The sequence below is a fragment of the Plasmodium malariae genome (genome assembly GCF_900090045.1).
Source record: "Plasmodium malariae genome assembly, chromosome: 12".
NCBI lineage: Eukaryota > Apicomplexa > Aconoidasida > Haemosporida > Plasmodiidae > Plasmodium > Plasmodium malariae.
The window spans coordinates 1,549,289-1,577,283 of NC_041786.1; the positions used below are offsets into that span (position 1 = coordinate 1,549,289).

Sequence of the window (27,995 nt, forward strand, 5' to 3'; positions counted from 1 at the left end):
TGCTAATTTAATCATTCGGCTGTTGGATATGATTAGCTATTTAGCTACTGGATATATGGAAAAAAAAAGAAAAAAGAAAAAGCTACAGATAAAGTTAAAGCCAAGATGATGATGTAGCAATAGGGTATTATTTAGTATGTAAAATATACCCTTGTGTGTTTTGACATTTTGAAAAAAGAAAATTAAAAAAGGAGAAACAATTGACAGAAGAAGAAAAATCAGGACAAAAAGTTATGTTGAACATTATGTGTTAAAAAATTTTGAAGTGCACTTGAAGAGAAAAAAAAATAAATAAATAAAAAAAGGCTCTTCTTTACAGTTGCCATGTAATAATATATACATACTTCCATACACAAGCACATTTATATGTGCATACTTCAAAAATATTATGAACGAACAGATATATATATTGCATATACATTAAACAGCAAGGAGAACACAAATAGTTCTAGTTAAATGCAATGGTAATAAGGAATATTTATGTATTAAAAAAAATTTTTTTTTTTAAATTGATACGCCTACTAATGCAAGTAATATTGAAGCTTGTTTTACTGCTAATAATAAAGTACAAGGTACATGATTTGTGCCAAATTGCACATAATATGCTGTAATCATTGCGCCTACTGTACATACTTGTGTATATATGTATGGGTGTTTAGCCATCCGAGCGTTATAGCGAATATATGTTTAGATTGCAAAATATGCTATATATTATTTGCTTGTATGGAAAAATGCTACAATGGAAAAGAATGCATTAATTCGGAAAGACACACAACTTATATGAAATATTAATTTTTTTGTAAGAGGATTTTCACTATTTAGTATATCTGAAAGGCATATTTAAAGTTTCTCACAACACATTAATTGCGGTCATACCTTTTTCCCTTTTTTATTGAATGGTGTTCCTTTGGCACATGAACAAGTAATGCGATTATATTTATAATTCAAGTTTTAACGTTATTCATGTAATTTAAATTTCTGAGTTGCTGCTATTTTTTTTTCTCTTTTTTTTTTTTTTAATATTATCCTTCGATTACATATAATAATGTGTGGGAACAGATAAAACCGAATTTACTATTTTAAAATAAATACCTTTATGTAATAGTATGTTAATATATATATGTATACATATAAATTTTTTCCTTTCATTACTAAAAATGGCTAATTTATTGGCACAGGTGACGCATAACATAAGCTAGTTATTTTATCACTCCATATATGCCTAACATATTACTACCTAGTGTATATATATATATATATATATATATATATATATATATATATATATATAAATACTTCTATGCTTTAATGGAAGTAAAATTGATGCGTTTTTCCAAACAACCATAGGACACCGAGCCTATATAACAACTCTTTCGTTAAATGCATCTCATTTATTTTTCTTTTTTTAAATCGATAAGAACGGCTTATGTTACTGTTATTATTATAATCATACTATGCTATAGCATGTTACATTATGTATTATATTTTATTCACAAAAAATGAAAAAAAAAAAAATTTGTTAGTAGCAAACATTTACACTATAATATACTAATATAAATGATAAAAAAAGCAATAAATAATATAAATAAATTAAATTATGAAAAAAATAAAAACAAAGGGGACCCTTTTTAAAAAGTATATATCAATCTCATGCCACATGTATTATCTACGTTTATCATAACAGATATCAGTGAATCTATAGTTTGTCGAGTGGTACCATGGCGTCCGAAAATTTCTTAACAAGTAAAACTTCACTTAGAATGTTTAGTTCAACTATTTCGCCTAGTTCAACTATTTCGATTAGTTCAACTATTTCGCCTAGTTCAACTATTTCGCCTAGTTCAACTATTTCGCCTAGTTCAACTATTTCGCCTAGTTCAACTATTTCGCCTAGTTCAACTATTTCGCCTAGTTCAACTATTTCGCCTAGTTCAACTATTTCGCCTAGTTCAACTATTTCGCCTAGTTCAACTACTTCGCCTAGTTCAACTATTTCGGTTAGTTCATTAGTTAAACTAGTTCAACATGGTTTTGTTTTCATTTTCTCAGTTTTTTCAACTTCTTCCTTCTTCGTACTTCTTTATTTTAAAAAATAATCAACAGAAAATTTAAAATTTTCTACTTTAAAGCACTGGCACATTATATAGATATATTATAAATTGTACGAGAATAATACGAACATAAATTTTTTATACCTTATTATAATGCAAATACTTTATCAGTACGTTCATTTTGGCCTATATACTGACAGAATTTTTTTTTGTTTGGACGGCTCGCTAATTATATTTACTGCCTTGCACTATGTTAATGTAAAATAATGTAAAGCAAGTTTTTATTTTATGCGTATTCATCTGCTATGTATATATTTATATAAATATATGTACGAATATAGTAATATGTCATTATATATGTTTGTTCTGCTTCAAAATAAAATGTAAACCATAAACCTATAAAAAATTTTCTTTCACCTCATTTTAATATATACCACTTCTATATATACATATATATATATGTATATGTATACGTATACATGTACGTATACAATTATACTTATAAACATTTAAATATAATATTTACGTACATGTATATATATATAGCAGTACGGATTATATTACGCAAAAATAAATTTAAAATAAAAGAAATTAAATTTTTGTTTTTCTGCTATTTTTTTATAATTTGTTATGAATTAAGAAAATTTAAACTTTAATAAAAAAAGAAATTTTTTTTTAGATTTTAATTAATTTATACATTAAATAAATATTTTACATATATATGTTATATAATGGTATATATATATATACGTAAATATATATATAGTTATATATGCATACTTATAATTTATATTATATGCGAATACGCAATATATATATTTACGATTCGTGTTTTTACGTTAATATTTTTAATTTTTTTTTTAGCTTTGAAAACCTTGTAGTTTTGTCAGTAAAAAAAAAATAAATTAGTTGAGAAATATTACTTTTTTTTTTTTCTTTTTTTATTTTGTATTATTAGATTAGAAGACTATTAGTCCATTCTAATCTAACAAATATTTTAGTGCAAGTTTTCCGTTTTATTCTTAATTGTACTTATACATATACGTCTGTATTATAAATTTTCCTGCCGAGTATTTTTTGTAATATTGTTAATTTAGTTATTACTGCTTAGCTGTATAATAGGCGGTATAATAATAGCCACTGTAAAAAAAGTACTCATTTATTTAACTGTAGATCATTAGAAAGGTACGATTTCTCGAATGAGGGGGGTATTTTCGCGTTTATAAATACGTACATGCAATTATACATACATATACATACATAAACATACATATACATACATAAACATACATATACATACATAAACATACATATACATACATAAACATACATATACATACATAAACATACATATACATACATAAACATACATATATATACATAGCCACATACTTACATACCAACATACATACATATATATATACACATACTACGATTGCTGATACTGGATCGTACTTCTAATAGCTAAGTGCAAATCTCCTTGTGTGTGCGTTTTAAGGATATATACAAGAAATATGGTTAGAGTAAACAGTTTGTTGATATATTCTTTAGTCCTAATCCTAAATGGACTAAGTGAAAAATTAAAGGTTATGTTTACCGTATCAGGAAATATTATATTAAATGATGAATGGATAAGTAATGATTGGAAGTCTAACTGGAAAAATGATTATATGCTTAACGAGTCAATAAATAATATTTTAAGGCATGCACCAACACAAAATAGAGCAATAATTAATGAGCACATTAAAGAGTTATTAAGTGGAAAATACAATGCTGCAAATCCTAGAAAAATAATACATACAATATCTAACCTAGTTAAAAATGGAATGACAAAAAGTTTATGTGATCATAATAAATCATTTATTATTTTTAAATTACCACATATAATATTTAATTCGGATTTATTTCATGATGTTAAATTGGATACAATTAATGGATTAATTAATAATATAACAAAACATTTAGATGGATGTCAGTATAATGAAGAAGCAAATAATATTTCATTTATAACTAATGGATGTCAATCAGAATCAGATAGAAATATTATTTTTGATAAAAACCAACAAGAAGCTTTTAGTAAAGATACTTCGAAATTATCTCCCAGTAATAATTTTTTTAGCACCCTCTTACAATGTTCTGTTGACAACATAGGGTCAGGTGAGAAAACGATGATATGTGTTCAAGAGCATTTAGCCAAACGAAATTTAAAAATGTCAGACACTTGTGTAGCATGTTTTAGACAGTCAGTAGATTGTGGACGATCAAACTGTTGGATGCCTTGCTTATTTGGTAGTCCTTGTAGTGAGAAGTGCTATAACTGTGCTACAACAAATTGTAACAAGGAGTTGATTCGTTGTAGTGGTTTGGATGACCTTCCCGGCGCATGTTCATGATGTGGTGAGCATAGCGATTTCAGCATCAACGTTAGCGGTAGTACCGATTAATGTTGAACCCATAGTGTAAAGACTATAATGCGTATGATGCATATTCCGTTTGTGCACTACCAATTTGTTAGGTATATATGAGCACATGTACACAAAAAAGTGTGCAAATTGTTGTTATAAAGTATTTTTTTTTTTTTTTTTCTCATCTTACCGCTACCCAAATATTCCTTTAACAAATTACGAACAGCGATAAAATAAAAATTACAAGGGGCGTATTTTTTCTTGAATATATGAAGCTAAATAAGTATTTGTAACATCTGCGAATTTTTATTCATATTACATATATATATGCGTAATGTGCGAGTCAGTGAGTTGCTGAGTAAAGGGAAGAGAAAGTTCATCTGAAAAGGATAAATTTTTATTAAAATGTACCGACATTACGTGGTCATTATGTATCACCCTTCGTTATCATGTCGGAGAAATTACGCATATATATATGTATATTTTATATGTATATATATGTATTTATATATATGTGTATTTTATATATATATATATATATATATGTGCATGTATCTACCTTTTCCCCCTTTTTTTTTCCTTTGGTGGGTGGCGGTTTCTTCTTGTTGAGATATTATTATATTATATTATATATTGTACTATATTATACTGTACTGTGTTTTGCATTCATTTATTGATTCTTTTAATTCTTTTAATTCTTTTAATTCTTTTTATTCTTTTTATTCTTTTTATTCTTTGCTTTTTTTTGCTTTTTTTCTTTTTTTTTTTTTTCCTGTTTTTTTTTTTTTACGTGAATATATCTTTAATTTAAAAAAAAATTTACTTTTTAATGTTTATCACATGTAATAATTAAATATTTAAATAATTTATGCGACACCTTTTAATTGCTTTAAAAATATGTCCAAATGAGTAAAAATGTTGTGTATAATTTTGGACATACAACAGAACGAGCAGCGCAGGCATATATGTATATATTATGTACGTATGTGTGCGTATTATGTACACTATTACGAAAGTACAATGTTCCATTTTTTTTTTTTTTTCTTGTACCTTAACCTTATTCGGATGCTCTAAATACCAATGTAAACCCCCTTTCTTAAAAAAGCAGTTCGATTGACTATACCTGTGAAGCGTAGAGATAAAAAATAGTAAAGTAATAATAATTAAAATACGTCAAAACAAATACTCAAAATATAAGCAAGTATATAATTTTATGTCAATAGTATTTCTTAATTAGATAAGAAATAAAAAGAAGCATTTCTTCTGTTGCAGTAACATGAATAATTACGGTGTTGTAATCTTTCCTAATATGTTGGTATAAAGCAAAAACTAAGTAAAAAAAAAAAAAAAAAAAAAAAAAAAGCGAACTCCTATCACATAGGTAATTAAGGTAAAATAGAAGAGTACTTGTTTTCTTCTTACATATAATGGTATATGCTTAACTGTATGTGCTAGCACTTTGTAAGATACCTTGTCCTGATTCTTTCTTCTATTTCCTTCATATATGTATTTATATAATATGTATGCAAAGGTATGTGTGTATGTTTGTATGGCTGGGGGATAGGCTTTATGTTTTCAATTTTTGCAAAGCGGTCTTCTTTTCATATATGTATATATAAATATATATATATATATATGTGTGTATATGTACGCACATATGTATGTATAATTACTTTTAACAATTGGAGACGCAAAAATAAAAGGCTACCCACTTAATAGTAGTTTTTACTTTAAATTCTACTTTCAGAATAACACAATTTTTTTTTAATAATTTAATATGTAAAAAAAAAAAATGAATTTGTTAAATTGTAAACATTTTAATATAATATCTTTGCTGTTCATGCATTAAACTATGCATAAATAAATTAAATAACGAACAGCCACAATAACGTAGTCGGGAAAAAAGCGGAAAACATATTTTTTTATCTCGCAGAATTAAAGAGTATAATGATATAAAGAGTACATTTTATCTTGTTTCATTTTTACACAGTTTTTATTATTTCTTTTCCTCTTATGAAGAAACAGACAAAACTTCTTGTTACATTCCATTACAACTTCAAAAAAAAAAAAAAAAAAAAAATTTTTTTTTTTAAATATATATATTCATAATACACCTGTAACCAATTTTTATAACTTGAAAATAAGTAATCCATTACTTATAAATATACAAAGGAGTATGAGAAAAAGAGCTACATTATACAATTAATATGATATATTCAATAAAATAAATTAGGGCTTTAACTATTTTACCCTAATTTAATCAAAGTTCACTTCAAATATTGTATTTTTTTTTTTTTTTTTTTTAAAGTTTAAATTGCATTTATTCACGCACTCATACACAAAAAAAAAAAAAAAAAAAATGAAAAGGGAAAAAATAAAAAATAAAAGAGTAAAAACACATAATTATAAATATAAATATATATATATATATATATATATATATATATATATATTTGTATATACGTGCAAAATTTTTAAAATGGGTGAATAGGAAACATCGCAAGGTATTAAAAAATTATTAATATAATAGGACAATTTATATATAAATAAAAAAATTAAAACGGTAAATCTGAAGAATTGTTTTGTCTGAACAAGTTTTTAATATATGTGACCAACGCATTGATAAGCATTTTTATTGCACCTGATCCACCTACAAATACGTAATAAAAAGAAACACGTAAATGAATGAGAAAACTTCATATGTATATAACATTCTATTGATGGGGCATAACGATGTGAATACATATAAGATAAATATATATATATATATATATATATATATATATATATGCATGTATACGTGGGAATATGCGAATTTGTTTCATTAATTTTTTTTACCTGGTATGTATGAAACAATAAATGAAATAAGTGCTAACACTTGGACAACCGACGTAATCAATGCCTGTACGTACGCGCATAATGTACATGTGTGTATGTATACATATACATGTAAATATAAAAGCAAGTATATATATATACACGTATACGTATAAATACATAACTACAAATAAGCCTAATCGAACAAGTATTTACTTTTATGAACATAAGATATGTGCTTACCAATAAATACAACGGCTTAATTATTGTGAAGTACAAGGTGGAAAGTAAAGATAATATATAAGCAGCAGTAAATGGAAGGCTAAAAACAAAAAAGAAATAAAAATATAAATAAATCGTTAATGTAATTTTTATAATTATATGTAATAACCAAGAAAATAAGCTCTATAAAATGAAACTTCTTGAAAATGAATAAACTTTTATTATAGCAAAAAATTTTAAATGTTCCTTTATAGATGCGTCACATGAACTTTGCCATTTTCGCGTTTTCGCTTCTTTTCCTTTTCACTTTCTTTTTTTTTTTTTTTTTTTTTACCGTTTTTTTTCTATCAAATGATAATAGAGGCTTGATATACCCTTTAAAAATGATAAGGACGCAACAAAACAAATTGACGATATGGTAAACAAAGAACCGAACTGTCTCGGGGATATTACAATCATTGGTAAGGTAAAAAAGGATAGTATCATAAATAGTATACTAATTCCAAATAACAAACAAAAAATTGGAAAATTCTTATAAGATAATAATGTCGTAAAGGCAAAAAGCGAATTCGATTCATTTTCCCTTGTCTGACTATTAAATGATGGAAAATTTGAAAAGACTGATCCCGTATCTGCTGTAGTAGAATTTGATACTATTGATGGAGCATTATTTAAATTTGTTTTTTCTAATGTCTTTATTATACCCTTTTGAATATTTTCTGCTCCTTTTTTTGACAAATTTATAGCTTTATGTATTAACCCTTTGTCTTCTTCATTTCGATTACCATCCATTGATCCTCTTAAAAATTCCCTATTCAAGTTTTGAAATTCATTATTTTCAAAAAAAGACAAATCATCAAAGTTATTTTCTCCCCCCATTTTTGTACACAATTGTTTTTACAACTTACATAAAATACGCAATCAGATATAGCAAAAGAACGACATACAGGGGTGGATAAGCGTATGGGAGTATTAGCTATGTACGTATGTTCATATATATATATATATATATATATATATATATATATATATATATATATACGCGTATATATTTAAAAACAAACAAACAAAAGAACAAAACAATTTGCTTTGTTTTCCCTCCCCTTTGGTAAGTATTGTATAAGAAACGATTTAGATTCGTCACAAAAAAATAAAAAATTTTCTATTTTAAAAAAAAAAAAAAAAAAGGTGTTAAATTAAATGCATACATTTCTGTATATAAATGTATATACGCATATGTACATGATATATAACAAAAAATATATATGCTGAAGGTTAAAAAAAATCATATATATATACATTTCAAATACATTAGCTTACGTATATAAATAAATAAACGTGGAGAAAAAGAATATATGCAATACAATTGAAATAAAAAGCTAAGGGTAGATTAAAAAATCATTTTTGATTTATGTTTTTTATGAAAAAAAAAAAAAAAAATTCTTAAAAGGATAATAATTTAATTATACACGATGCATATAATCAAACATATAATCATACATAAATACATATATATATAGATATATATGCACATAATTAATTGAATTATAGCATTTATGATATAAATTATTATGTATGACTTTTTATGTTTCTATATTATTATCAATTAAAAAAATACCAATATAAATATTACTATTTAAAAGACTTTAAACATGAATCTTTTTTATATGCAATTTTGTTATATTTCTAATTTTATCTATTGAGAAATAAAATGAGAAAAAAAATACGCGACTTATCCGATAAAATAAATAAAAAAAAGGAAGAAAAATGAAAGCTAATTCCAGCTGAAATAAAAAAGTCCTCTGATAAAACATATATATACATAAACTTATATTATATTATATATATATGTATATATATACGAAAATGCTACATTTATTTATGTAATATACAAAATATATATATATATCATATAAGAATTACTATAAATACTAAATTATATTATACATACGTTATTATATATACCTTTATACATACATACATACATTTGTACATTCATATGTACGTATTTGTAAATATTATATTTTTTTTTTGAAAAGAATTTTAATATCATTGAAGGTTCATCAGGAAGAAAAAAAGAGTTTGAAGTAATGTATTTACTAAAAAGATGAATATTATTTAAAATTTTTTATAAAGTTTGTATTATATGCATGTTGCATATTTATGTATAATATATATATTAAAATTTGTTATTCATTATTATTACTATTTTTATTAGAATATAATAATATGTAAAAAAGAAATTTTTATATACATACGTATATATTATATATGTTACGTACATATTTATATATATATGCATAAAATATAACATAATATTACAAACATATATAAATACAAGATTTATTTATATATACAATATTGTAGAAGAAAAAATTATAAAAAATATTGCAAAAGTGTTTTGTGAATAAGTTTATTATTTATATCTATAAAAAGAACAGCGTTCATACAAAATATATATTTTGTAAATTTATACATAAATATATAAAAATGGATAAATTGATTTTTTAATTTTTATACTATTTTACTGTTTTTTTTTTATTAATATATTTTTAAATAAAAACAATATATTCACAACACTGTTGCTATTGAATGCAGATTGTTACAATTTGTAGTAAGGGGAAAAAAATCCTACATAAATAAAAAAAATAGTAGCAAAACGGATATATTTAATAGTATATTACTATTATATATATATATATATATATATATATGTATATATGTATATATGTATATATGTATATAATATTTTTTTTTTTATTTTATGAGGAACAGAAGGAAAAAAAAAATTTTATATTATCAACCAGCATTCTAGTTTTATATGTTTATACATATAAATATATGTTTATATATGAATTGTTTCCCATTCAGGTAAAAAAGTACCATTAAATTGATATGTTGTTTTTACTTTAATTACTTTTTTTTTTTCCTCCAAAAAAAAAAAAAAAATGTTGCAATATTTAAAAAATATATAATATTCATAAAAATAGTAGTTTTAAAGGAAAAACGAATAATATATATATATAATACAGTATGATGAAAAATGAATAAAAAAAAAAGAAAAAATTAAAAAGATATTAACCTGAAAGCATGGAAACAGTTGAGAAATTCAGAAACAAAAAAGATAAAACAAAGAAGAAAAAAACATAATACAAAAAACAAAACAAATACCATAATTACATAATGCCATATATTAGACAAAAAGAAAAGAAAAGAAAAAATATATATCACAAACACACATTAGTGCTTATGTGTTTTTTAATTTTTTGTTAACTTTACTCCAAATTTAATGAAATATTTTATATATAAAATATACATTTTCATTGCAGGAAATAACATTTAATACAATCTATGAAAGTAATCTGCTTAAAAAATATAAGAAAAATGTACTCACGTTTAGACATCTGTAATAATATTTTAATAATATATCATATATTTAAAAAACATTTAAAAAAACAAAGAATATTTACTACTCCATTTTATATGGTGATGTGAATTAAGGTCATAAAAATCCAAACCATATATTATAGCATTAGGAAATCTATAAAAAAAAAAAATAAGTAAAAAATGAATAAAATACATAAATAAATATATGTTAGTACGCATGTATGTATGTAGCTATGTACTTTTGTATTTTTTATTAATAGCAGAATACCACACTTTTTCATTTTATAATTCATAAAACCTTAAATTGTGCAGAATTTAAATTATCAAAATTACGGTAAGTTACATTAAAGAAAAGTAATTCTTATATTGAATTTCTTCATAAAATGAATATGTTTTAGTAAATCTTAAAACAACACTTAAATGAAACATTTAAGATAGCCTTAAAATAATGCTTTAATCCTAATGATTTTTCTATATATTTACAACATCTTCGGGAAAAAGAAGAAAAAAAAAATAAAAAAACTGAACGTACAATTAATTTTTTTTTTTTTTTTTTTTTTTATCCTTTTTGAACTATAATAACGATTAATCGTTTATTATTACAGAAAAATCGTAAGTATACAAACACATATACACACGTGTGTACGTATATATATTTACGTATGTACATATATGCGTAAATATATAAGTACATATTATCCGGTAAAGGTGTATACAAATTATAACCAAGAACTCAAGAATATCCAAACTTTTTTTTTTGTTTTCTTAATACATATATTCTGTAAATTACCCTAAATGATAAACATAAAAAATAAAATTATATGTGTTAATCCATATATGACAAAAAAAATAAATAGTTAATTTTAACTCTTTGCAAATAATTTTTTTTAATATTATTTGTTTTTTCTTCATGTAAATGATTTATAGTTTTTTATTTTTTTTTTTATTTTTTTTTTGCGTATAAGCATTTGTACTATGTATATGTATTAACAATTAATGGGACAAAAATTTCCTTTTTTTTCCCGGCTCTCACTTTCATTTTATTAAACAATTACAATTTTTTCAGTGCTCACTTATGTATATATTATTTATATAGAATAAACAATCAAAATAAAGGATATGTGCATACACTTTGGCAATAATATACTTATTCTCATTTTCCCTCCAAACACATTAAGAATATATTCTCCATTATATGCCTCTGCGCCTATAAATTCGTTTTCTTTTTTACAGCTTTATCTATCTATAATTATATATATATGTATACTCAATGTGTGAACAATGTGCAAAGCGAAAAATAAATAAAAATATTTTGATGTATTAATGGTAGATTAAAAAAAAAATTCAGAAAGACGCCCAAAAAAAATAAATAGGAAAAATTCAGGCTTCACATTTATACTTAAAATTGAGCATAAAAATTTACCTTATTTTTTGATCACACGTATATATGTAATTCTGTTTTACTAAATAAAAAATAATGTTATATATTATAATATAAAATTATTTTTCAATTTAATTACATATGGAATCCCACATTTCATTCATAATAAAGTATGCATTTATAAGTAAACCTCCAAAATATCTTCCATTTAAAAATTGAAATGCTTTTAATGACTCATCCTTATTCGAATATTTAATATAAATTTTACCGTCTATATTTTTTGTATCTAACCATATTTTCATAATGTTACCATACTTACTACACTCTTCTTTTACATCCTCAATTATATCATTAAAAAAGTCTGGGTCAGTTCCTATATTATCATCATTTTGTGAAAACATATTACATAACACTAAATTAGGTGTAACGTTGTTTATAGGATTAGTGGGTGATATTAATGCAGTTTTACCCATTATTGCATTTGCTCCAGTAGCGTATTTATTGGATATCTAAAAAAAAAAAAAATAAATAAAATAAGACATGTGCTTAATTTATTTGCAAAAAGTGTGACAATTTCATAATTTATGAAAAATAAACAAGATACAAATATAATTGAAAACAAAAGATATATTGTGCTATTGTTAAAAATTTTATAAAAAAAATAAACTATATTTAAAAGGTTAAAAAAAAAAAAAAAAAAATTACGTTGTTATCCATTAATTTATCCCTTTGCAGTTTTTGCATTAAAGCAATTTTACTTCCTGCACCGGCTATTAATCCTCCTCCGTCATCATCATCATGATCAATTTTTTCATTGTCCTGTTCATCTTCTTCATTTTTTACTTTCTTTGTTATTTGTTGTTGCTTTTGTAGAAGACTTTCTTGAGTATTCTCACAAGCTAGAAGATATTTGGAATCTTGGGCATAGCCAACTTTTATTTCTCTTCCAGCTACTTCCATTCCATTCATAACACTCATAGCTTCAATTGCTTCTGAAGCTTTATGGAATTGAATAAATCCGAAACCTTTTGATTTTCCTGTATATGGATCTCTATGTATTTCTACATCTAATATATCCCCAAAAGGGTTAAATAATTGTTTTAATTCTTGCTCTGTTATATTACTTAAGGGACCTAATAAACCTCCTATATATAATTTTAATGGAATATCATTTGGATCAATTGGTTGATGTTTTGCAGCTTTCGCTGCTCTATTCTTTTCAGCCTGTGAAGATTTTATTTTAACTGGCCTATTTTTCAACATATATCCGCTAGCTGCTAATGCTTTTATAACAGATTCCTGAGTATAAAATTCAACATATGCTACTCCTTTTGATTTTCCTGACCTTTGATCTTTTATACATTGAATATCACGAACTTTTCCAGCCACTTCTGAGAAAAATTCATATATATCTCTTTCGTCCGCTTTTAAATCTAAATTTAATACTAATACAGTTAAATCATCTCTTTTTGCTTCTTCCATCTCTTCTTTTAATCTCCTCTCTTCTCTTTTTTTTTCTCTTCGTTCCCTTTCTTTTTCTCTTTCAATTTCTCTCTCCTTTCTGATTCTTTCCCTTTCCCTTTCCCTCCTTATCCGTTCTCTTATTCGGTCTCGGTCCCTATCTCGTTCTCTGTCTCGATCCCTATCTCGGTCCCTATCTCGTTCTCTGTCTCGATCCCTGTCTCGGTCCCTGTCTCGGTCCCTATCTCGTTCTCTGTCTCTTTCTCTGTCCATATCTCTGTCCTCATCCCTATCTCTATGTCTTCTTCTATCTTTTTCCTTTTCCCTCCTCAACAATTTTTCATACCTATCATGTTTCCTTCTTTTTCTACTTCTTGACCTATGATACTGTTCGTCTACGTTGCTAGAATTGGATGCGCTACTAGAGCTCGATTTTCTCCTTCTTCTTTTATGACTATGTTCTTCATTACTTGAAGAGTATTCATTTGACGAGGAATTCTGATCTATCATTTTTTCTTCATTTTGCATATCATTCCTACTTTTTCTTCTTTTTTTATGTCTGTCTTTTGAACAACTTTTTTTATCATCATCATTATCATAATCTGCACGTATTTTATTGGATGAACTTCGTTCACCACTCAAGTTTCTTTTTTTATGTCTTTCTTTTTTCTTATCTTTGTCTTCCTCTATTTCATCATCTTCTTTTCTTACCTTGACTTTATGTTTACTTATATTATCACTACGATCTTCTACTGAAGATAAGTTTGAAGAACATTCTTCAGATTTGTGTTTTTTCCTTATTTTAGATTCCTTTTCATTGTCCTTACTGGACAATTTATTCTTTTCCATGTCTTTCCTTTCGTTTCCACTACTACTTTCATTGTCGTTATAATCTTCATCAACCTCATCATCCTTATCTGCCCCATCACCCCTGTTAGTCTCATCATCCTTATCGATCTCATTACCCCTTTCAATCTCCTCATCCTTATCATCCTCATCGCCCTTACACTTACCATCTTCTCGATCGTCAATAACTAAACTTCTATGCGTTTTCCTTTTTTTTCCTCTCGATTTGTCAGTTTCTTTTTTAATTTGAACTTGTGTTTCTTCTAATGGCGCGTCATTCTTCTTTTCAAGGGATGGGGATTTTTCTCTAGCTTCCTCCTCTATATGACTGTTCTTGTGTTTATTTTTTTCCCCATTTCTTATATGTTCATTATTATTTGAATTGTCAAAACTATTCATTTCATCTTTTTCATATTTCCCGTTCAGCGCATTATTTATTTTCCTGGTACTTTTCTTGTTCTTATTTGTTATTTCTGCTAATTCGTTTGTGTTTTCCTTCACTAGATCCTCATCATTATCACCATCGTCTCTATTACCATCATCATTATTACCATCATCGTTATTACCATCGTCTTTATTACCATCATCATTATTACCTTCATTCTTCTTATTATTATTATTATCCTCTTGAACCTTTTTTCTCCTCGTTCTTGTCCTTACATTTTCTTTTTCGGTATTACAATCACCCTCCTCACCCTTAACTTGCTTTCCCCTTCTACTGCTCTTTCTTTTTCCATTTAGTGTATTTTTACTATTATTATTCTTATTTTTGGAACTGCCTTTTTTTAAAACAAATTCCTCATCTTCACGAGTACTGTATTCACAATTATTTTCATCAACGTTCATTCCTTCGCTATTCATTCCTTCGCTATTCATACCTTCGCTATTCATACCTTCTCCGTTCATAACTTCACAGTTAGTATCTTCACAGTCGTCATTGTTGTTATCCTTATTATTATTCACTCTGTTTTTATTTCTTGCTCTTATATTTTCGCTTATTTCATTCTTAACATTTCCGTTCACATTTTTGCTGCAGCTGTTTTTATTTTCAAGCAGCTTTTCTACTTCGTCAAAATAAGAATTATTTTCCATTTTCAGGACATTTTTTTTAAAATTTATGAAAAATATGACATGTTCATAAAAGTATGCACAAGTGAGGACATGCACATATGTGAAGAAGAATTATGCATGTGAAATACTGCCTATGTGAAAAGGTATAATGTACTGCGGAAGTTGTATGCATATATGATATATGTGTGTTTTCTTCCTCTTTTATGTTATTATATGACCAAAATTTATTCAATTACATGAAGATGTTTTCAACCAATGGCAGATTTTCTTCCAAATCTGTCATGAAGTCACATATAAAATAATAGGGCAATCATATATACGCATATAAACATATATGTAATATAATATATATATATATATATATATATATATATATATATATATACATATACATGTATGCGCATATAAATTTACTGTGTTTATTTTTTGTTGATCATATATGCTCTTTCATTTTTTCCCTTTTATCTAATTTTCTCTGTTTTACATTGAGGTAAATATTACTATTTAATTAAAACCAGAGTTTTCTTTTTTTTTCTTTTTTTTTTTCTTGCTTTTTATTTTTTTATTGTTTTTTCTTTATTTATTTTTATTTATTTATTTATTTATTTATTTTTTTTTTTTTTTTTTTTTTGATTTACGTAATTTTAATAAGAACTTCATATTCCTCTTTTATAAGGTCATGTCATTTGCTCTTCTTTGCTTATAATTCATTTTTTAATTATTTTTCTCTTGATTATTGTATGAAAAATAGAAAGTACTGCATATTTAAGTAAAGCATATATAAAAGTAATACCGTATATATATATATATATATATATATATGTATTTATATACTTATTTTTGTGTATATATATTACGTATTTTTTTTTTTGTTTTCCCTTTTACATTTGTTTTTTTTTGCTTTTGGCGAATTCATATACAAAAGAAATGCATACATTAATGGTATTACATATTATTATACATTATTTATAATAATGTTATTACTGTATTATATAAATGTTCATCTTTTTATTTACAATAACATAGAAGTTTCACAAAAATCGTTTAAAGCATTTTTATTTTGTTGCACAAAATATATCCTAAAATAGTAAAAATACAAATAATAGCATTAACAATAATAGTAATAGTAAAAAAATAATAATTGTAAAAATAATAAAAAAATAGTAAAAATAGTAAAAATAGTAAAAATAATAAAAATAATAAGAATAATAAAAATAATCATAACAGTATTGTAAAAAAAATAAAAATTGTAAAAAAAAATAATAATGATGCGATAGTAAAAATACTATTATTTTGGTAAAATTTTTTGAATGCAATGAATAAAAAGGGTAAAAAAGTTTTAACTATCTTTTTTGTTATTTGTCTGAATGGAATATTTTTACCGTAAAAATTGTTAGCGGTAAAAGTAGTCATGTTAAATTGTTTAAATCATATAAAAAAAAAATAATAATTAAATGTGAAAAGGGAAAAATAAGAAAAAATGAAAAATGTAAATTAAAATTTGACAAAATTAAAAGTAAAACTTGAAAAAATAGAGTGAAAAAAACTAGATGTCCTTTTTCAATAACATATAGTATCCCGAAACCCAATAATTTGAAAAGCTTTGAAAACAATATTATTAAAAAAAAAAAAAAAATAAATAAATAAATCATGATCTTTTAATCTTGGGAATAATATTTTTGAATAGTATTAAAGGGAAAAAACATATTTCATTTATTCTTTTTTAACGCCTTATTCCTAGTTCACGAAAACTTTATTTTTTTCATAAAGGGCATAGAATACTATGTATTTTAACACATATATACATAGTAAAATATGTCAAAGAAAATGGGCATATATTTATGTTTTGAAAAATACAATGTTTTGATTTCTTTCTCCATTTTATTTTATTAATGGTCTTAATTAATTTGTAGTGTGCGCTTTTTTTACCACTGTCAAAATTTTGAAGGTAAAAATGAATTGGTGCTTTTTTTGACGAGCAAACTTGGGGGAGAACCTCCATACTTAGGTAAGGTATATCGTTCCTGTCCTAACATGTATATATGTATACATATATGTATATATATATGTAAACATGTATGCATGACTATGTATGTTTGAGCTTGCGCGCGTGTACTTGCTAGTGCTTAAATACTCCTTTAAAAAAAAATACGAAAAAGTTGTACAAAATGCACACAAATATATTAGGGGTAAATATTTTTCCATTTTCATGTTTCAGGAACAGTGCTTCTGTTCATAATATATATTGACAAAGTTTTACGTGCAACAATAATTATAGATAAAGTTTACAAAATGAATGTTCCATAAATATATATAATGAAGCATGAAACTACATTATAAAATAAAAAAAGAGTGTAATGTTTACATATTCGATTTCTTTATAAGTAAATACATCGTTCTGCAAAACCCACCTTTGAAGGGAAGTGTACATATATACTTGTTTATACATATATATTTATGCATATATTTACATGTATCTTTCAAAAGGAGGCACACATATACGGGAAGAAATATGGTAGCCTGTCATATGTAATTACATACACGTGTATATATACACATATATGTACATATCAATTGGGAAATTTTAAAAGTCGTGGTATATGAAATTCAGGCAAGTTTAAATTCTTAAGTATCTTGCCTGCTTTTTGTTCTTTTGTTGATTTATTTCTACCTTTAATAAAAGGAGAAAAAGAAAAAGAGAAAAAAAAAAAAAAAAATAATAATTCAAAATTTGATTTCAATATGAGGATTAATATGAGTTTAATTTGCCTTTAATTTGTTCTAAAAAATAATGATAAAGCTGAGGCGTTCAGAGCCCAAGGCTTAAATATATATCTGCACATATGCATACACATATATATATATATATATATATATATACGCCCGTATACACATACATTATACACATGTACGTGATAATGGCTGCAATTTTTACTAGTACACAAAAAAAAAAAAAAAAATTAAATGATAACAAAGTGGACATAAAATAGTGATACAATCATAACAACGTGGTAACTAGATAATTACGACGTAATATCACGATACGCCCTTATCGAAAAAGTTGTATACAGCACAGTGCAAAGTTAGACTAATCCTAAAGCGTTCATTGACAAACATTAGCACAGTTGAATATGAGCTCAATTTGTTTAATAATTCTCTGTTAAGTGTCTTAATTGAGCTCAATAATGTCCTCCTTCACGTCAAAAATATCGTCGAAAAATTTATTTTCCGTAATGTATTCTATACACGCCATTAATTTTTGTTCATATATATAAATATCATTTTTCATTAACTGATATAGTAAAGGTGATGATTTATGAATATTCAAAGTGTCAATAAGTTGTTTTTTTGCAAAATTGTTGTTTTTATATCTTTTATTTTCATTTTTATTATTTGAAATGCTGTAATAATTATTTTCATAAATATTTTGAAAATTGCTTTCTGCTATTTTCGATAGTAAGGGGATAAAGATTGATTTTTGTGACTCTCTTTTATAATATATATTCCTTCCTACTGCAGAACAATATCTTTCAAATAATAATTCTTCAATTAAACAACTCGGTTTCTTTCTTTTTTTTTTTATTATTATTGTTTTATCATTTTTACTGTTCATAATTTTCCTTTTTGTAGGATAATTTTTTTTTCTTTCACTTATCCATTTCTCTATTTCTTTCGAATCATTTAAAATAATCTCATTCTTATCATTCTTCATATGATTTAGTAAATGAAATTCAAGATCGTCTATATTATATATATGACCGCAATTATCTATTGGGCATTTCATGTGCTGCTGTTGGTTATGCTCTTCTAACATATTCATTTCAACGTTTTTATTACAGTGGGTGCAGAAGACAAATTTAATCAGGTTTTTATTTACACTTTTATTAGTTTTTGTATTATAATCTATCGGGTTCACCTTGTCATTCGTTTTACTTCCCTCTATATTTCTCTCCTCCATTTTGTGATCCTCCATTTTGTGATCCTCCATTTTGTGATCCTCCATTTTGTGCTCCTCCATTTTGTGATCCTCCATTTTGCTCCCCTCCATTTTGCTCTCCTCCATTTTGTGCTCCTCCATTTTGCTCTCCTCCATTTTGCTCTCCTCCATTTTGTGCTCCTCCACTACGTGAACATTATTGTGATATTTGATTTTTTTCCTTACATGTTCATAATTTCTGCTATTACTCTTATAAGGGCGTGCAAATTTTGGCACACAAGTTTTGTTCATGTTGGTAAGATGACAGCTCCAACTAGCATTTCTACCGATGACGCTATCAGTGCTAATGTCAATGAGACCCTCCCCTCTTCTGTCCGCTTTTCCCTCCATCCCTCTGTCCATGGTAGGAGAAGAAATAAAACGATACATGTATGCGCCAGCACCATCTCTCATTGTATTTCCATTAAATTGATATGTCTTCGATGAATTTTGATCGTTTATGAGATTTACATTTTCTCCTGTACGACCTTTTAAGAATCTACTACTATTAAATTTGGTACTTGTATTTACACACGACAAAACATTACTATGATTGTTATAGTTAACATTTTTATGTACATTTTTGTAGGCATAATTTTTAACTTTACCATAAGAATGATAGTTCAGGGTGTTAATGTTATTATCCCCCCTCATGCTGTTACTTATGCTATGGATGAAATTATTTTTAGGAAATACATTCATGTTATTCTCAACATAATTAACGCTATTTTGTTTATACAAATTCTTTGATTTATTATTAGTTTTTAAATGGGGTTCTTCATTTTTATGTAAGTAATTACCTTCACCAGAATTACTGACATTATTGTTTTTATTCCTGTAACTGTGATTATAGCTATTACTGTAGTTATTGCTATTACTGTAGTTATTGCTATTACTGTCATTACTGCTATTACTATAATTATTGCTATTACTGTAGTTATTGCTATTACTGTAGTTATTGCTATTACTGTAGTTATTGCTATTACTGTTATCACAGCTAATATTACCATTACCATAAACATTTGTTTCTGCAGTGGAAATAGTATAATATCCCCTTCCTTTGTTAACTGAGTTATGACTGTTCATGCTTTTATACGATTCACAATTATTTGCATTGCAATCTGTATACTTATTTGAGTAGGACGAAAAATAATTTTCCAAATAACTGTTATTTGCCAATGCCACTTTATTCATTTGGTGTATCATATATCCTTTTTCTTCTTTTTCCTCTTCTTTTTTATTCCTATCATTATTCCTCTTCCCATTCATCTTATAACCCCAATTTATCATGTTTGCATTAGGAAAACTCCTTGCTTCATTATTGTTGTACTTGAAATCGTTGTGATAGTTTCTTTTTACTCGTTCACTATTTGTGTATTTATTATTTATATTTAAACCTGCTAGACCTTCCTTTTGTCCTTCTTTCATGTTGCTATGATTGACTTGATCATTCTTCATTGTGCCACTATTTACGTGCAAATAGCTTTGCTCCCTCCCAGGGCTATAAATATAATTATTCGTTTTAATACTATTACTGTTACAATTGATAATACTGTTACTATTATTATTATTCATTATAGCCTAATAACTCAATTTAACACTTCTTTTTCATCTTCATTTTTCCTTTTTTTTTTCAAAGGAAATAATAGCAAAATACATAAACATTAAAACGCTTGTCAGAACTTTTAACCATAATGAAGAATAAAGCTTAGCTTGTTCCAACAAGCACTTCAAATCATTTAGCGAGGGAGTTAATTTTTTAAGAAAAAGAAACAACTTAAGTAGGTAAAATATGTATATATATATATATATATATTATATATATATATATATATGTGACAAAAATTAAAATAATTTACGCGCAAAATCGTAAACAAAAATAAAGAAGAAAAAAATAAGAAAAAAAAAGTCTTAAATATATTCAACCAGCGTGTAGAAAAATATGTACATTTATTTTTTTTTTTTAAATTGTTTCGATTTTTACTTTTAAACAACATCGTTTTAGTTGTTTTATTTTATTTTATATTATTTTTTTTTTTTTTTTTTTTTTTCAAAGCAGATTAGCTCTCATTCTGTGATAACTCATTTGTTTTGGCACTTTTATCATTGCTTAGGAAAGGAAATTCATTAAAAATTGGGGATATGCAATTTTTCGTATTGCCAATTTATGTACATACATACATACATATTACAAACTTCTTAACGAATAGTCAGCTAATTACAAAACGTATCAAATCAACTTTTCTCCTTCCAAAGGGGAAAAATTAAGTTAATAAAAAATTAATTCTTGCTAATGCATTATTGCCTAAAAATGGCAACTAAAAAAGGGTAAATAAACAAACATATGTACATATACAAACATACCTACATATACAAACATACCTACATATACAAACATACGTACATGTACAAATATACCTACATATACAAACATACGTACATGTACAAATATACCTACATATACAAACATACGTACATGTACAAATATACCTACATATACAAACATACGTACATGTACAAATATACCTACATATACAAACATACGTACATGTACAAATATACCTACATATACGTGTACGTATATTTGTAAAAATATATAACACGGTAAGCCAGTGCATGCCACTCCTTTGGCTTATATGATAAAAACTCTTTTAAAAGTGATATATTTTACGTTTCTTTAAAAAATAGAGCTTGCTCCAGTCTCTTAAGGAATATATGTTCTTTTTCCAGAACATTTTCCAGAATTTATTTCTGTGTAACTATTATATCCTCTTCTTTTTAATCATATTTTTAGTATAATTACATAATGACGGTACAATACTAAGCACAGTTATCAAAATTATGATTTAATTTGAAGTATAATTTTTTTTTTTTCCCCTTTTTTTCTCCCCCCCCTTTCCCTTTCTTTTGTTATGTAACATATTTTTATAATCCTATTTGCTTAATAGAGATTCATATAATAAATATGTTCATGAAGTAGTAAATTTAGCAATTCCTTCAAACTTTTTTTTATCCTTTCATTTAAAACTTGTAGATATATATGCATGTGTATACATATGCATTTGGGCAATATATACATCTGTACATTCGTACGTTTGTCCGTTCATACATATGCCACGTCACGCATGTTTATATATGTACATGTACATGCATATACTATTGCAATTGCATTTCCATTTTTGAAGCATTTCAACGAAAAGACAAATGCGAGCAGATTTATGTGCAAGAAGTGATATAATTTTATATTTTAATGTGTAAATATGATTATTTTTCAAAGCACAAGGAGGAAAAAAAAAAAAAAAAAAAAAAAAAAAAAAAGCGGAAAAAAAGGGAAGGAAAGGATAAATGCAGTAAATATAGTAAAAACAGTAAAAATAAATAATAAAAACAGTCCACGAAATATTAAACATCCAATCAGTGGAACGCCAAAAAGGGGGGAAAATGTAAACTTCTCAAGCATTGCCAATAGTGCATTATTTCTACAAATTCGCTGCATCCCGATAGCTATTTCCCGTGCACACAAATTTTGAAGTAGCTATTTTGGCGCTGCACCTTTTCCGTTTTGTCCTCTTCCCCCAAGCCTGCACTTACTTTTACTCTACATGTTGATCCAAATGGACAACACTGAATCAGCAGTAATAGAGGAGGACAAAATTAAAGCTAATGACATTTGGTTACACTTAAAGGTATGGAAACAAAGCAAAGAAAATTGTGAAGAATTTTTTCGTAACAAGAAAATTATGCATTTGTCAGAATATATTTCAAAATATGATGATCATATAAAAAACAAAAAAGATAAAGAAGAGATAATTATTCTATGTACTGTTGTTAATATACCATATCAAACAAGGAAATATAATCAAGAAAAATATATTTTTTGGGATGTGTCAGATTTAAAAGAAACACAGTCTAGGTTATTCTTAACAGGGGAAATATGTGAAAAAAATGAAAATGAAAAGGAAGGGATAGTTGTTGCTTTAGTCAATCCATTTATAAAAGATAAAGATCCTCAATACTATAATTCAAGAATTTTAGAAGTACATGATAGCAATAATTTAAAAGTAATTGGATCAGTTGATCATTTGGAAAAATGCAAAGGGAGGAAAAGAAATGGGGAAGGTTGTAAAATTATTTTGTATACCCCTCTATCAGGAAATTACTGTAAATATCACATTAAGCAGGATAGAAAGAAAAAGGGGAAAAAAAGAACCATGAACAGTGCATATGGGAAAGATGAGCATAGTAATGCAAATGTCAATGAGGATCTGACTTATGATATTGTCACTAACTTAGGTGAAGAAGCGGAAAACAGCTCAATCACGACTAACATGATGGACAATGATAAGGAAAGTAGGGCTAAAAAAAAAGCAAAAAAAGAAGGAAGCAAGAACAAAGGAGGGGAAGAAGTAGCAGGAGAAAGCGCGGGGCATAACGAAGAAACGTTCGATGTCGAATCCATCATAGGTATGTACACAAAGAAGTTAGTCGTTAAGGATAAAAAAAAAAAAATGGAGCTAATTAATGACAGAATAAAAGAATTAGACAACTACTCAAAATTGAATAATGAAGCTATTAATATAGATATTCTAAAAAATAAGGATACTATAACAAAGGAAGAAATTCCAACAACAACGCAGAGATCTATAAATGATATTTTTTCAGAGCAGTGTCCTGAACTAATGCATCTTATTTATAAGTCTAATAAAAAAAAGGAAGAAGAAAATGATATAAATAAAAAGGACAGTATAAAAGTAAAAGAAGTAAACTCTTCTACTCAAACGAACGTAATTACAGCTTCAAATGAAAAAAAACAGAAGAAAAAGTTTGAAAGCTTTTTAAATAAATTAAATGAATTGAAAAAGTCACGAGATGAAAATGATGTGAAAACTTTATTAAATGGTTTAACACATGTTACCAATAATTTTCACTTTAGCTTAAATCATATAAACAATTCTAACATATTCGATATATGCTATAAGTTAATGGATCATCGAAGTGAGGAAATTGCCATAGCAGCTCTAAAATTTAAAAGAAGAATTAACAAGCTTTACATTGATTATTATAAAAACAGACAGAAATATAAAAACGATGCGGAGTTTGTAAATGTGAGCTCCTGCAATATGCATGAGGCACAGGATGAAGTCACAAAGGAATAGAAAATATATAAATTTTATTCATTCTGATTCAGTTTGGGTTAAAAATAAAAAAAAAAAAAAAAAGCCAAAAAATTGTATTTAATTTGTATATAACGATGACAGAATTTATCCTTTTCCTATTTACCGCCTCACCTATTGCTGCTTCACTCATTTCCGCCTCACCCATTTCCGCCTCACCCATTTCCGCCTCACCCATTTCCGCCTCACCCATTTCCGCCTCACCCATTTCCGCCTCACCCATTTCCGCCTCACCCATTTCCGCCTCACCCATTTCCGCCTCACCCATTTATGCACGAAAAATTATTTTTTAAAATTATATTTACCCATTACTTCAATGTTGATAATGTAGGATTATATTCATACGTCTATGTACAGGTGTGTATACGTCCGTGTGTGATGGTGGTGATGTTAAATGAAAATTTGCTAATTTTATTGTAGCCTTGGGGACAAATATTTTTTTAAAATTTCTTTTTTCTTTTTTGTTTCAATATCCTTAAAATATGCACAGGTACATATATACTAATACGTATAACTAATATGTATATTTATTGGAAGAATAATTTTAACAAAAAAGCTACGAAATAAAAAAAAAAGAAAAAAAAATACAAAAAATTGTGTTTTTCGTAATTTTTAAACATTTCCATATAAAATATGCACAACATTTTATGACACCAAAAAAAAAAAAAAAAAAAAAAAAGTCGTAAATGTATGGTCCCAAAAAGATAAGCATATATGTTAGCTCTTTGACGAGCTATTTTATATTCATCTTGGGAATATTCGTTCTGTTTTTATTCCTTTTTTTGAACATTATATTCCTTCTTTGAACGTTTATTCCCTTTTTTTTATTTTTATGTACTATTTTACAGTATGCAATATATCTACATTTTGGTAAAGTGGAACCGCTGCCTTACTGTTAAATACGGTTGCGCCTTTTTCCCTATTTCTGCACATGCGTAAATGTACATGTATATAAATATTTATGTATATTTTATATATATGTATACATATATATATACATATGTATTTATCTAATTTTGATATCCTTTTTTTTCTTTTTTTCCTGTTATGTTGCACGAGTAAAAAAATAAACTTTTAATTGTGTAAGGGGCTATTCTATCTTTCAAACGATAATTTTTTTTCCTACTTTTACTTTTTTTTTTTTTTTCTTTTTTTTTTTACATTAAAAACAGTAGCACTTATTTTAAAGATGTTTCTTTTTTGAGAATTTCCTTTTGGTAAATTTCTTTTTTTTTTTTTTTAAAAGCAACAATAATGTATGAAGTAGTAAACAGATCGATACTATTTCACCTGAACAATGTTTAGCCGCTTGTCACTCATTTCACCCGTTTATTTATAACATTTTTTTGAATTTTTTTTTTTAAAAAAATACTACTGCATAATAAAAAATATATACATAAAACAAGAGCGTCATTTTAATATGACTATCGAAATTCCTCTGCTTTTATCGTCTGCATTTCCCCTAATATGGAAAGCGGGCTTAGCTCAACTTTCCTTTGCGAAAACTGGAGGTTCACTAGCTGCCATGAAAGGGACTTCCCTTTTGTTAAGTAAAATTGCTTCTTCTGGAAAAGGTGGACTATTAGCATCTACTTCTTCACAACTTGATAACATAAAAGAAGCAGCACAAAAGTTAGTTGAAGAAATTGAAAAAAATATTAACTTAAGTTTATTATTTTACAATATAGACGATGAAGAAACTGCTGGATACTACTTAATGAAAAAACGAGAAGAGCATGAAAAAGGTTACTAACATATCTTATTTTGAAAGGGATAAATTGAGGGGTATTATATTTAAAAGAATTATACAAAAATGACCAATTAAATGTGAGCTACAAAACGTTAACAGGAAATATCGTATATGTTAGGAAAAGGAGTAATGATAATGTGAATATTTAAGACAAGTTTTTACAATAAAATGAGAAAGACATGTATGACTGTATCTTAAGTTTTTGCTTCAAGCTTTTTCGAATTAAATGAATAAATATATATATATATATATATATATATATATATATATATATACATACATTCATACATACATACATACATTCATATATACATACATTCATACATTCATACACACATACATATGTACATATTACAAAGAGAGAACTTATTTATCCTTTTTTACCGCACAAGAAGGTAGGAATTTTCATATTTATTTGTGCTGCTTAAAGGATTTTGTCATGTTTAGTTTTTCCCAGTTCCTTATCCTTTTCTTATAAATATTAAAACATAAAAACTAATGGTAAATTTTACATTTTAAAAAATAAGTTAACCCTTTTTACACGAATGTATATATGTATGTACGTGCATATATATATACATACATACAAGTGCATATATAGCTAAACATTTGTCTTAAAAAAAAAAAAAAAAAATTTTAACCAAAATTATAAAAAAAAAAAAAAAACAATAAAAAGCCTATGTTGAAAACCATCTTAGCAATTTTAAGCTTCCCGTCTATGTTCCTCTAACACATTTCTCCTTGAAAAATGGTATAATGTGTAAAGGATTATACAATCAAAGGAAAGGGGAACAATAAAAAAAAAAAAAAAAATTACTATATAACTACATTATTAATCGTATTACGGCAGGGGCATATGGGTATTCGTTCATATATACATATATATAAATTTATTTATGTGCATATACATATAAACAAAATGTAAAACCGTTAAATAAACAACACCTCGACTGTGTCCACATTACAAGGAAATATATTTTCATTAAAAGCTTTTCCATTAGCTGTGGTATGTCGTTTTTGCATATAAACTTAACCAACAAGTTTTGTTTATGCACACATGGGTGTTTACTTTATGGGATAAAGGTAAATATAATACCTCTATACAATTTTATTTATATGATCTACAGCATGCTATTTAAAAATTTGCATTCCCATTTTCAAGTGTTTTTTCATAATATTCCCCAAGTAAAAGGAATTAATTAAAAACATGTGTGTTTGTGCTTACTTTAAAATGTTATACAAAAGAAGTAAACACCTACTGGGTGTTTACATGTATTGACCAAATATGGCATTACTCTAATTGTTCACAAATTATATAAAATAATATCACCTCAATAGAAAAAAAAAAAAAAAAGGAGTAAAAAAAATTAAAAAAGAATAAAAAAAAAAAAAAAAAAAAGAAAAAAAAAAAAAAAAAAAAAAAAAAAAAAAAAAAAAAAAAAAAAAAAAAAAAA

At 25.9% G+C, this 27,995-nt stretch overlaps 6 protein-coding genes across 6 annotated transcripts; 3 read left to right on the forward strand and 3 right to left on the reverse strand.

Annotated features, from left to right (window-relative positions):
* Nucleotides 1–3,565: 3,565 nt before the first annotated feature.
* On the forward strand, nt 3,566–4,444 carry PmUG01_12042800 (conserved Plasmodium protein, unknown function; the record flags this gene model as incomplete). Its single annotated transcript, XM_029006640.1, has 1 exon — nt 3,566–4,444. One exon carries the CDS (start codon nt 3,566–3,568, stop codon nt 4,442–4,444), a length of 879 nt encoding a protein of 292 aa, XP_028863109.1.
* A 2,567-nt stretch (nt 4,445–7,011) lies between these two features.
* On the reverse strand, nt 7,012–8,374 carry PmUG01_12042900 (protein transport protein SFT2, putative; the record flags this gene model as incomplete). The annotated part of the gene is made up of 4 exons (XM_029006641.1): nt 7,012–7,106; nt 7,295–7,358; nt 7,517–7,595; nt 7,830–8,374. 4 exons carry the CDS (start codon nt 8,372–8,374, stop codon nt 7,012–7,014), a joined length of 783 nt encoding a protein of 260 aa, XP_028863110.1.
* Nucleotides 8,375–12,394: 4,020 nt separating this feature from the next.
* On the reverse strand, nt 12,395–15,662 carry SF1 (splicing factor 1, putative; the record flags this gene model as incomplete). Its single annotated transcript, XM_029006642.1, has 2 exons — nt 12,395–12,772; nt 12,969–15,662. 2 exons carry the CDS (start codon nt 15,660–15,662, stop codon nt 12,395–12,397), a joined length of 3,072 nt encoding a protein of 1,023 aa, XP_028863111.1.
* Nucleotides 15,663–18,810: 3,148 nt separating this feature from the next.
* Nucleotides 18,811–21,192, reverse strand: PmUG01_12043100 (conserved Plasmodium protein, unknown function; the record flags this gene model as incomplete). Its single annotated transcript, XM_029006643.1, has 1 exon — nt 18,811–21,192. The coding sequence occupies one exon, from the start codon at nt 21,190–21,192 to the stop codon at nt 18,811–18,813; it is 2,382 nt and encodes a 793-aa protein (XP_028863112.1).
* Nucleotides 21,193–23,231: 2,039 nt separating this feature from the next.
* On the forward strand, nt 23,232–24,773 carry PmUG01_12043200 (conserved Plasmodium protein, unknown function; the record flags this gene model as incomplete). Its single annotated transcript, XM_029006645.1, has 1 exon — nt 23,232–24,773. One exon carries the CDS (start codon nt 23,232–23,234, stop codon nt 24,771–24,773), a length of 1,542 nt encoding a protein of 513 aa, XP_028863113.1.
* A 1,438-nt stretch (nt 24,774–26,211) lies between these two features.
* PmUG01_12043300 (conserved Plasmodium protein, unknown function) lies at nt 26,212–26,544 on the forward strand (the record flags this gene model as incomplete). Its single annotated transcript, XM_029006646.1, has 1 exon — nt 26,212–26,544. One exon carries the CDS (start codon nt 26,212–26,214, stop codon nt 26,542–26,544), a length of 333 nt encoding a protein of 110 aa, XP_028863114.1.
* Nucleotides 26,545–27,995: the final 1,451 nt, after the last annotated feature.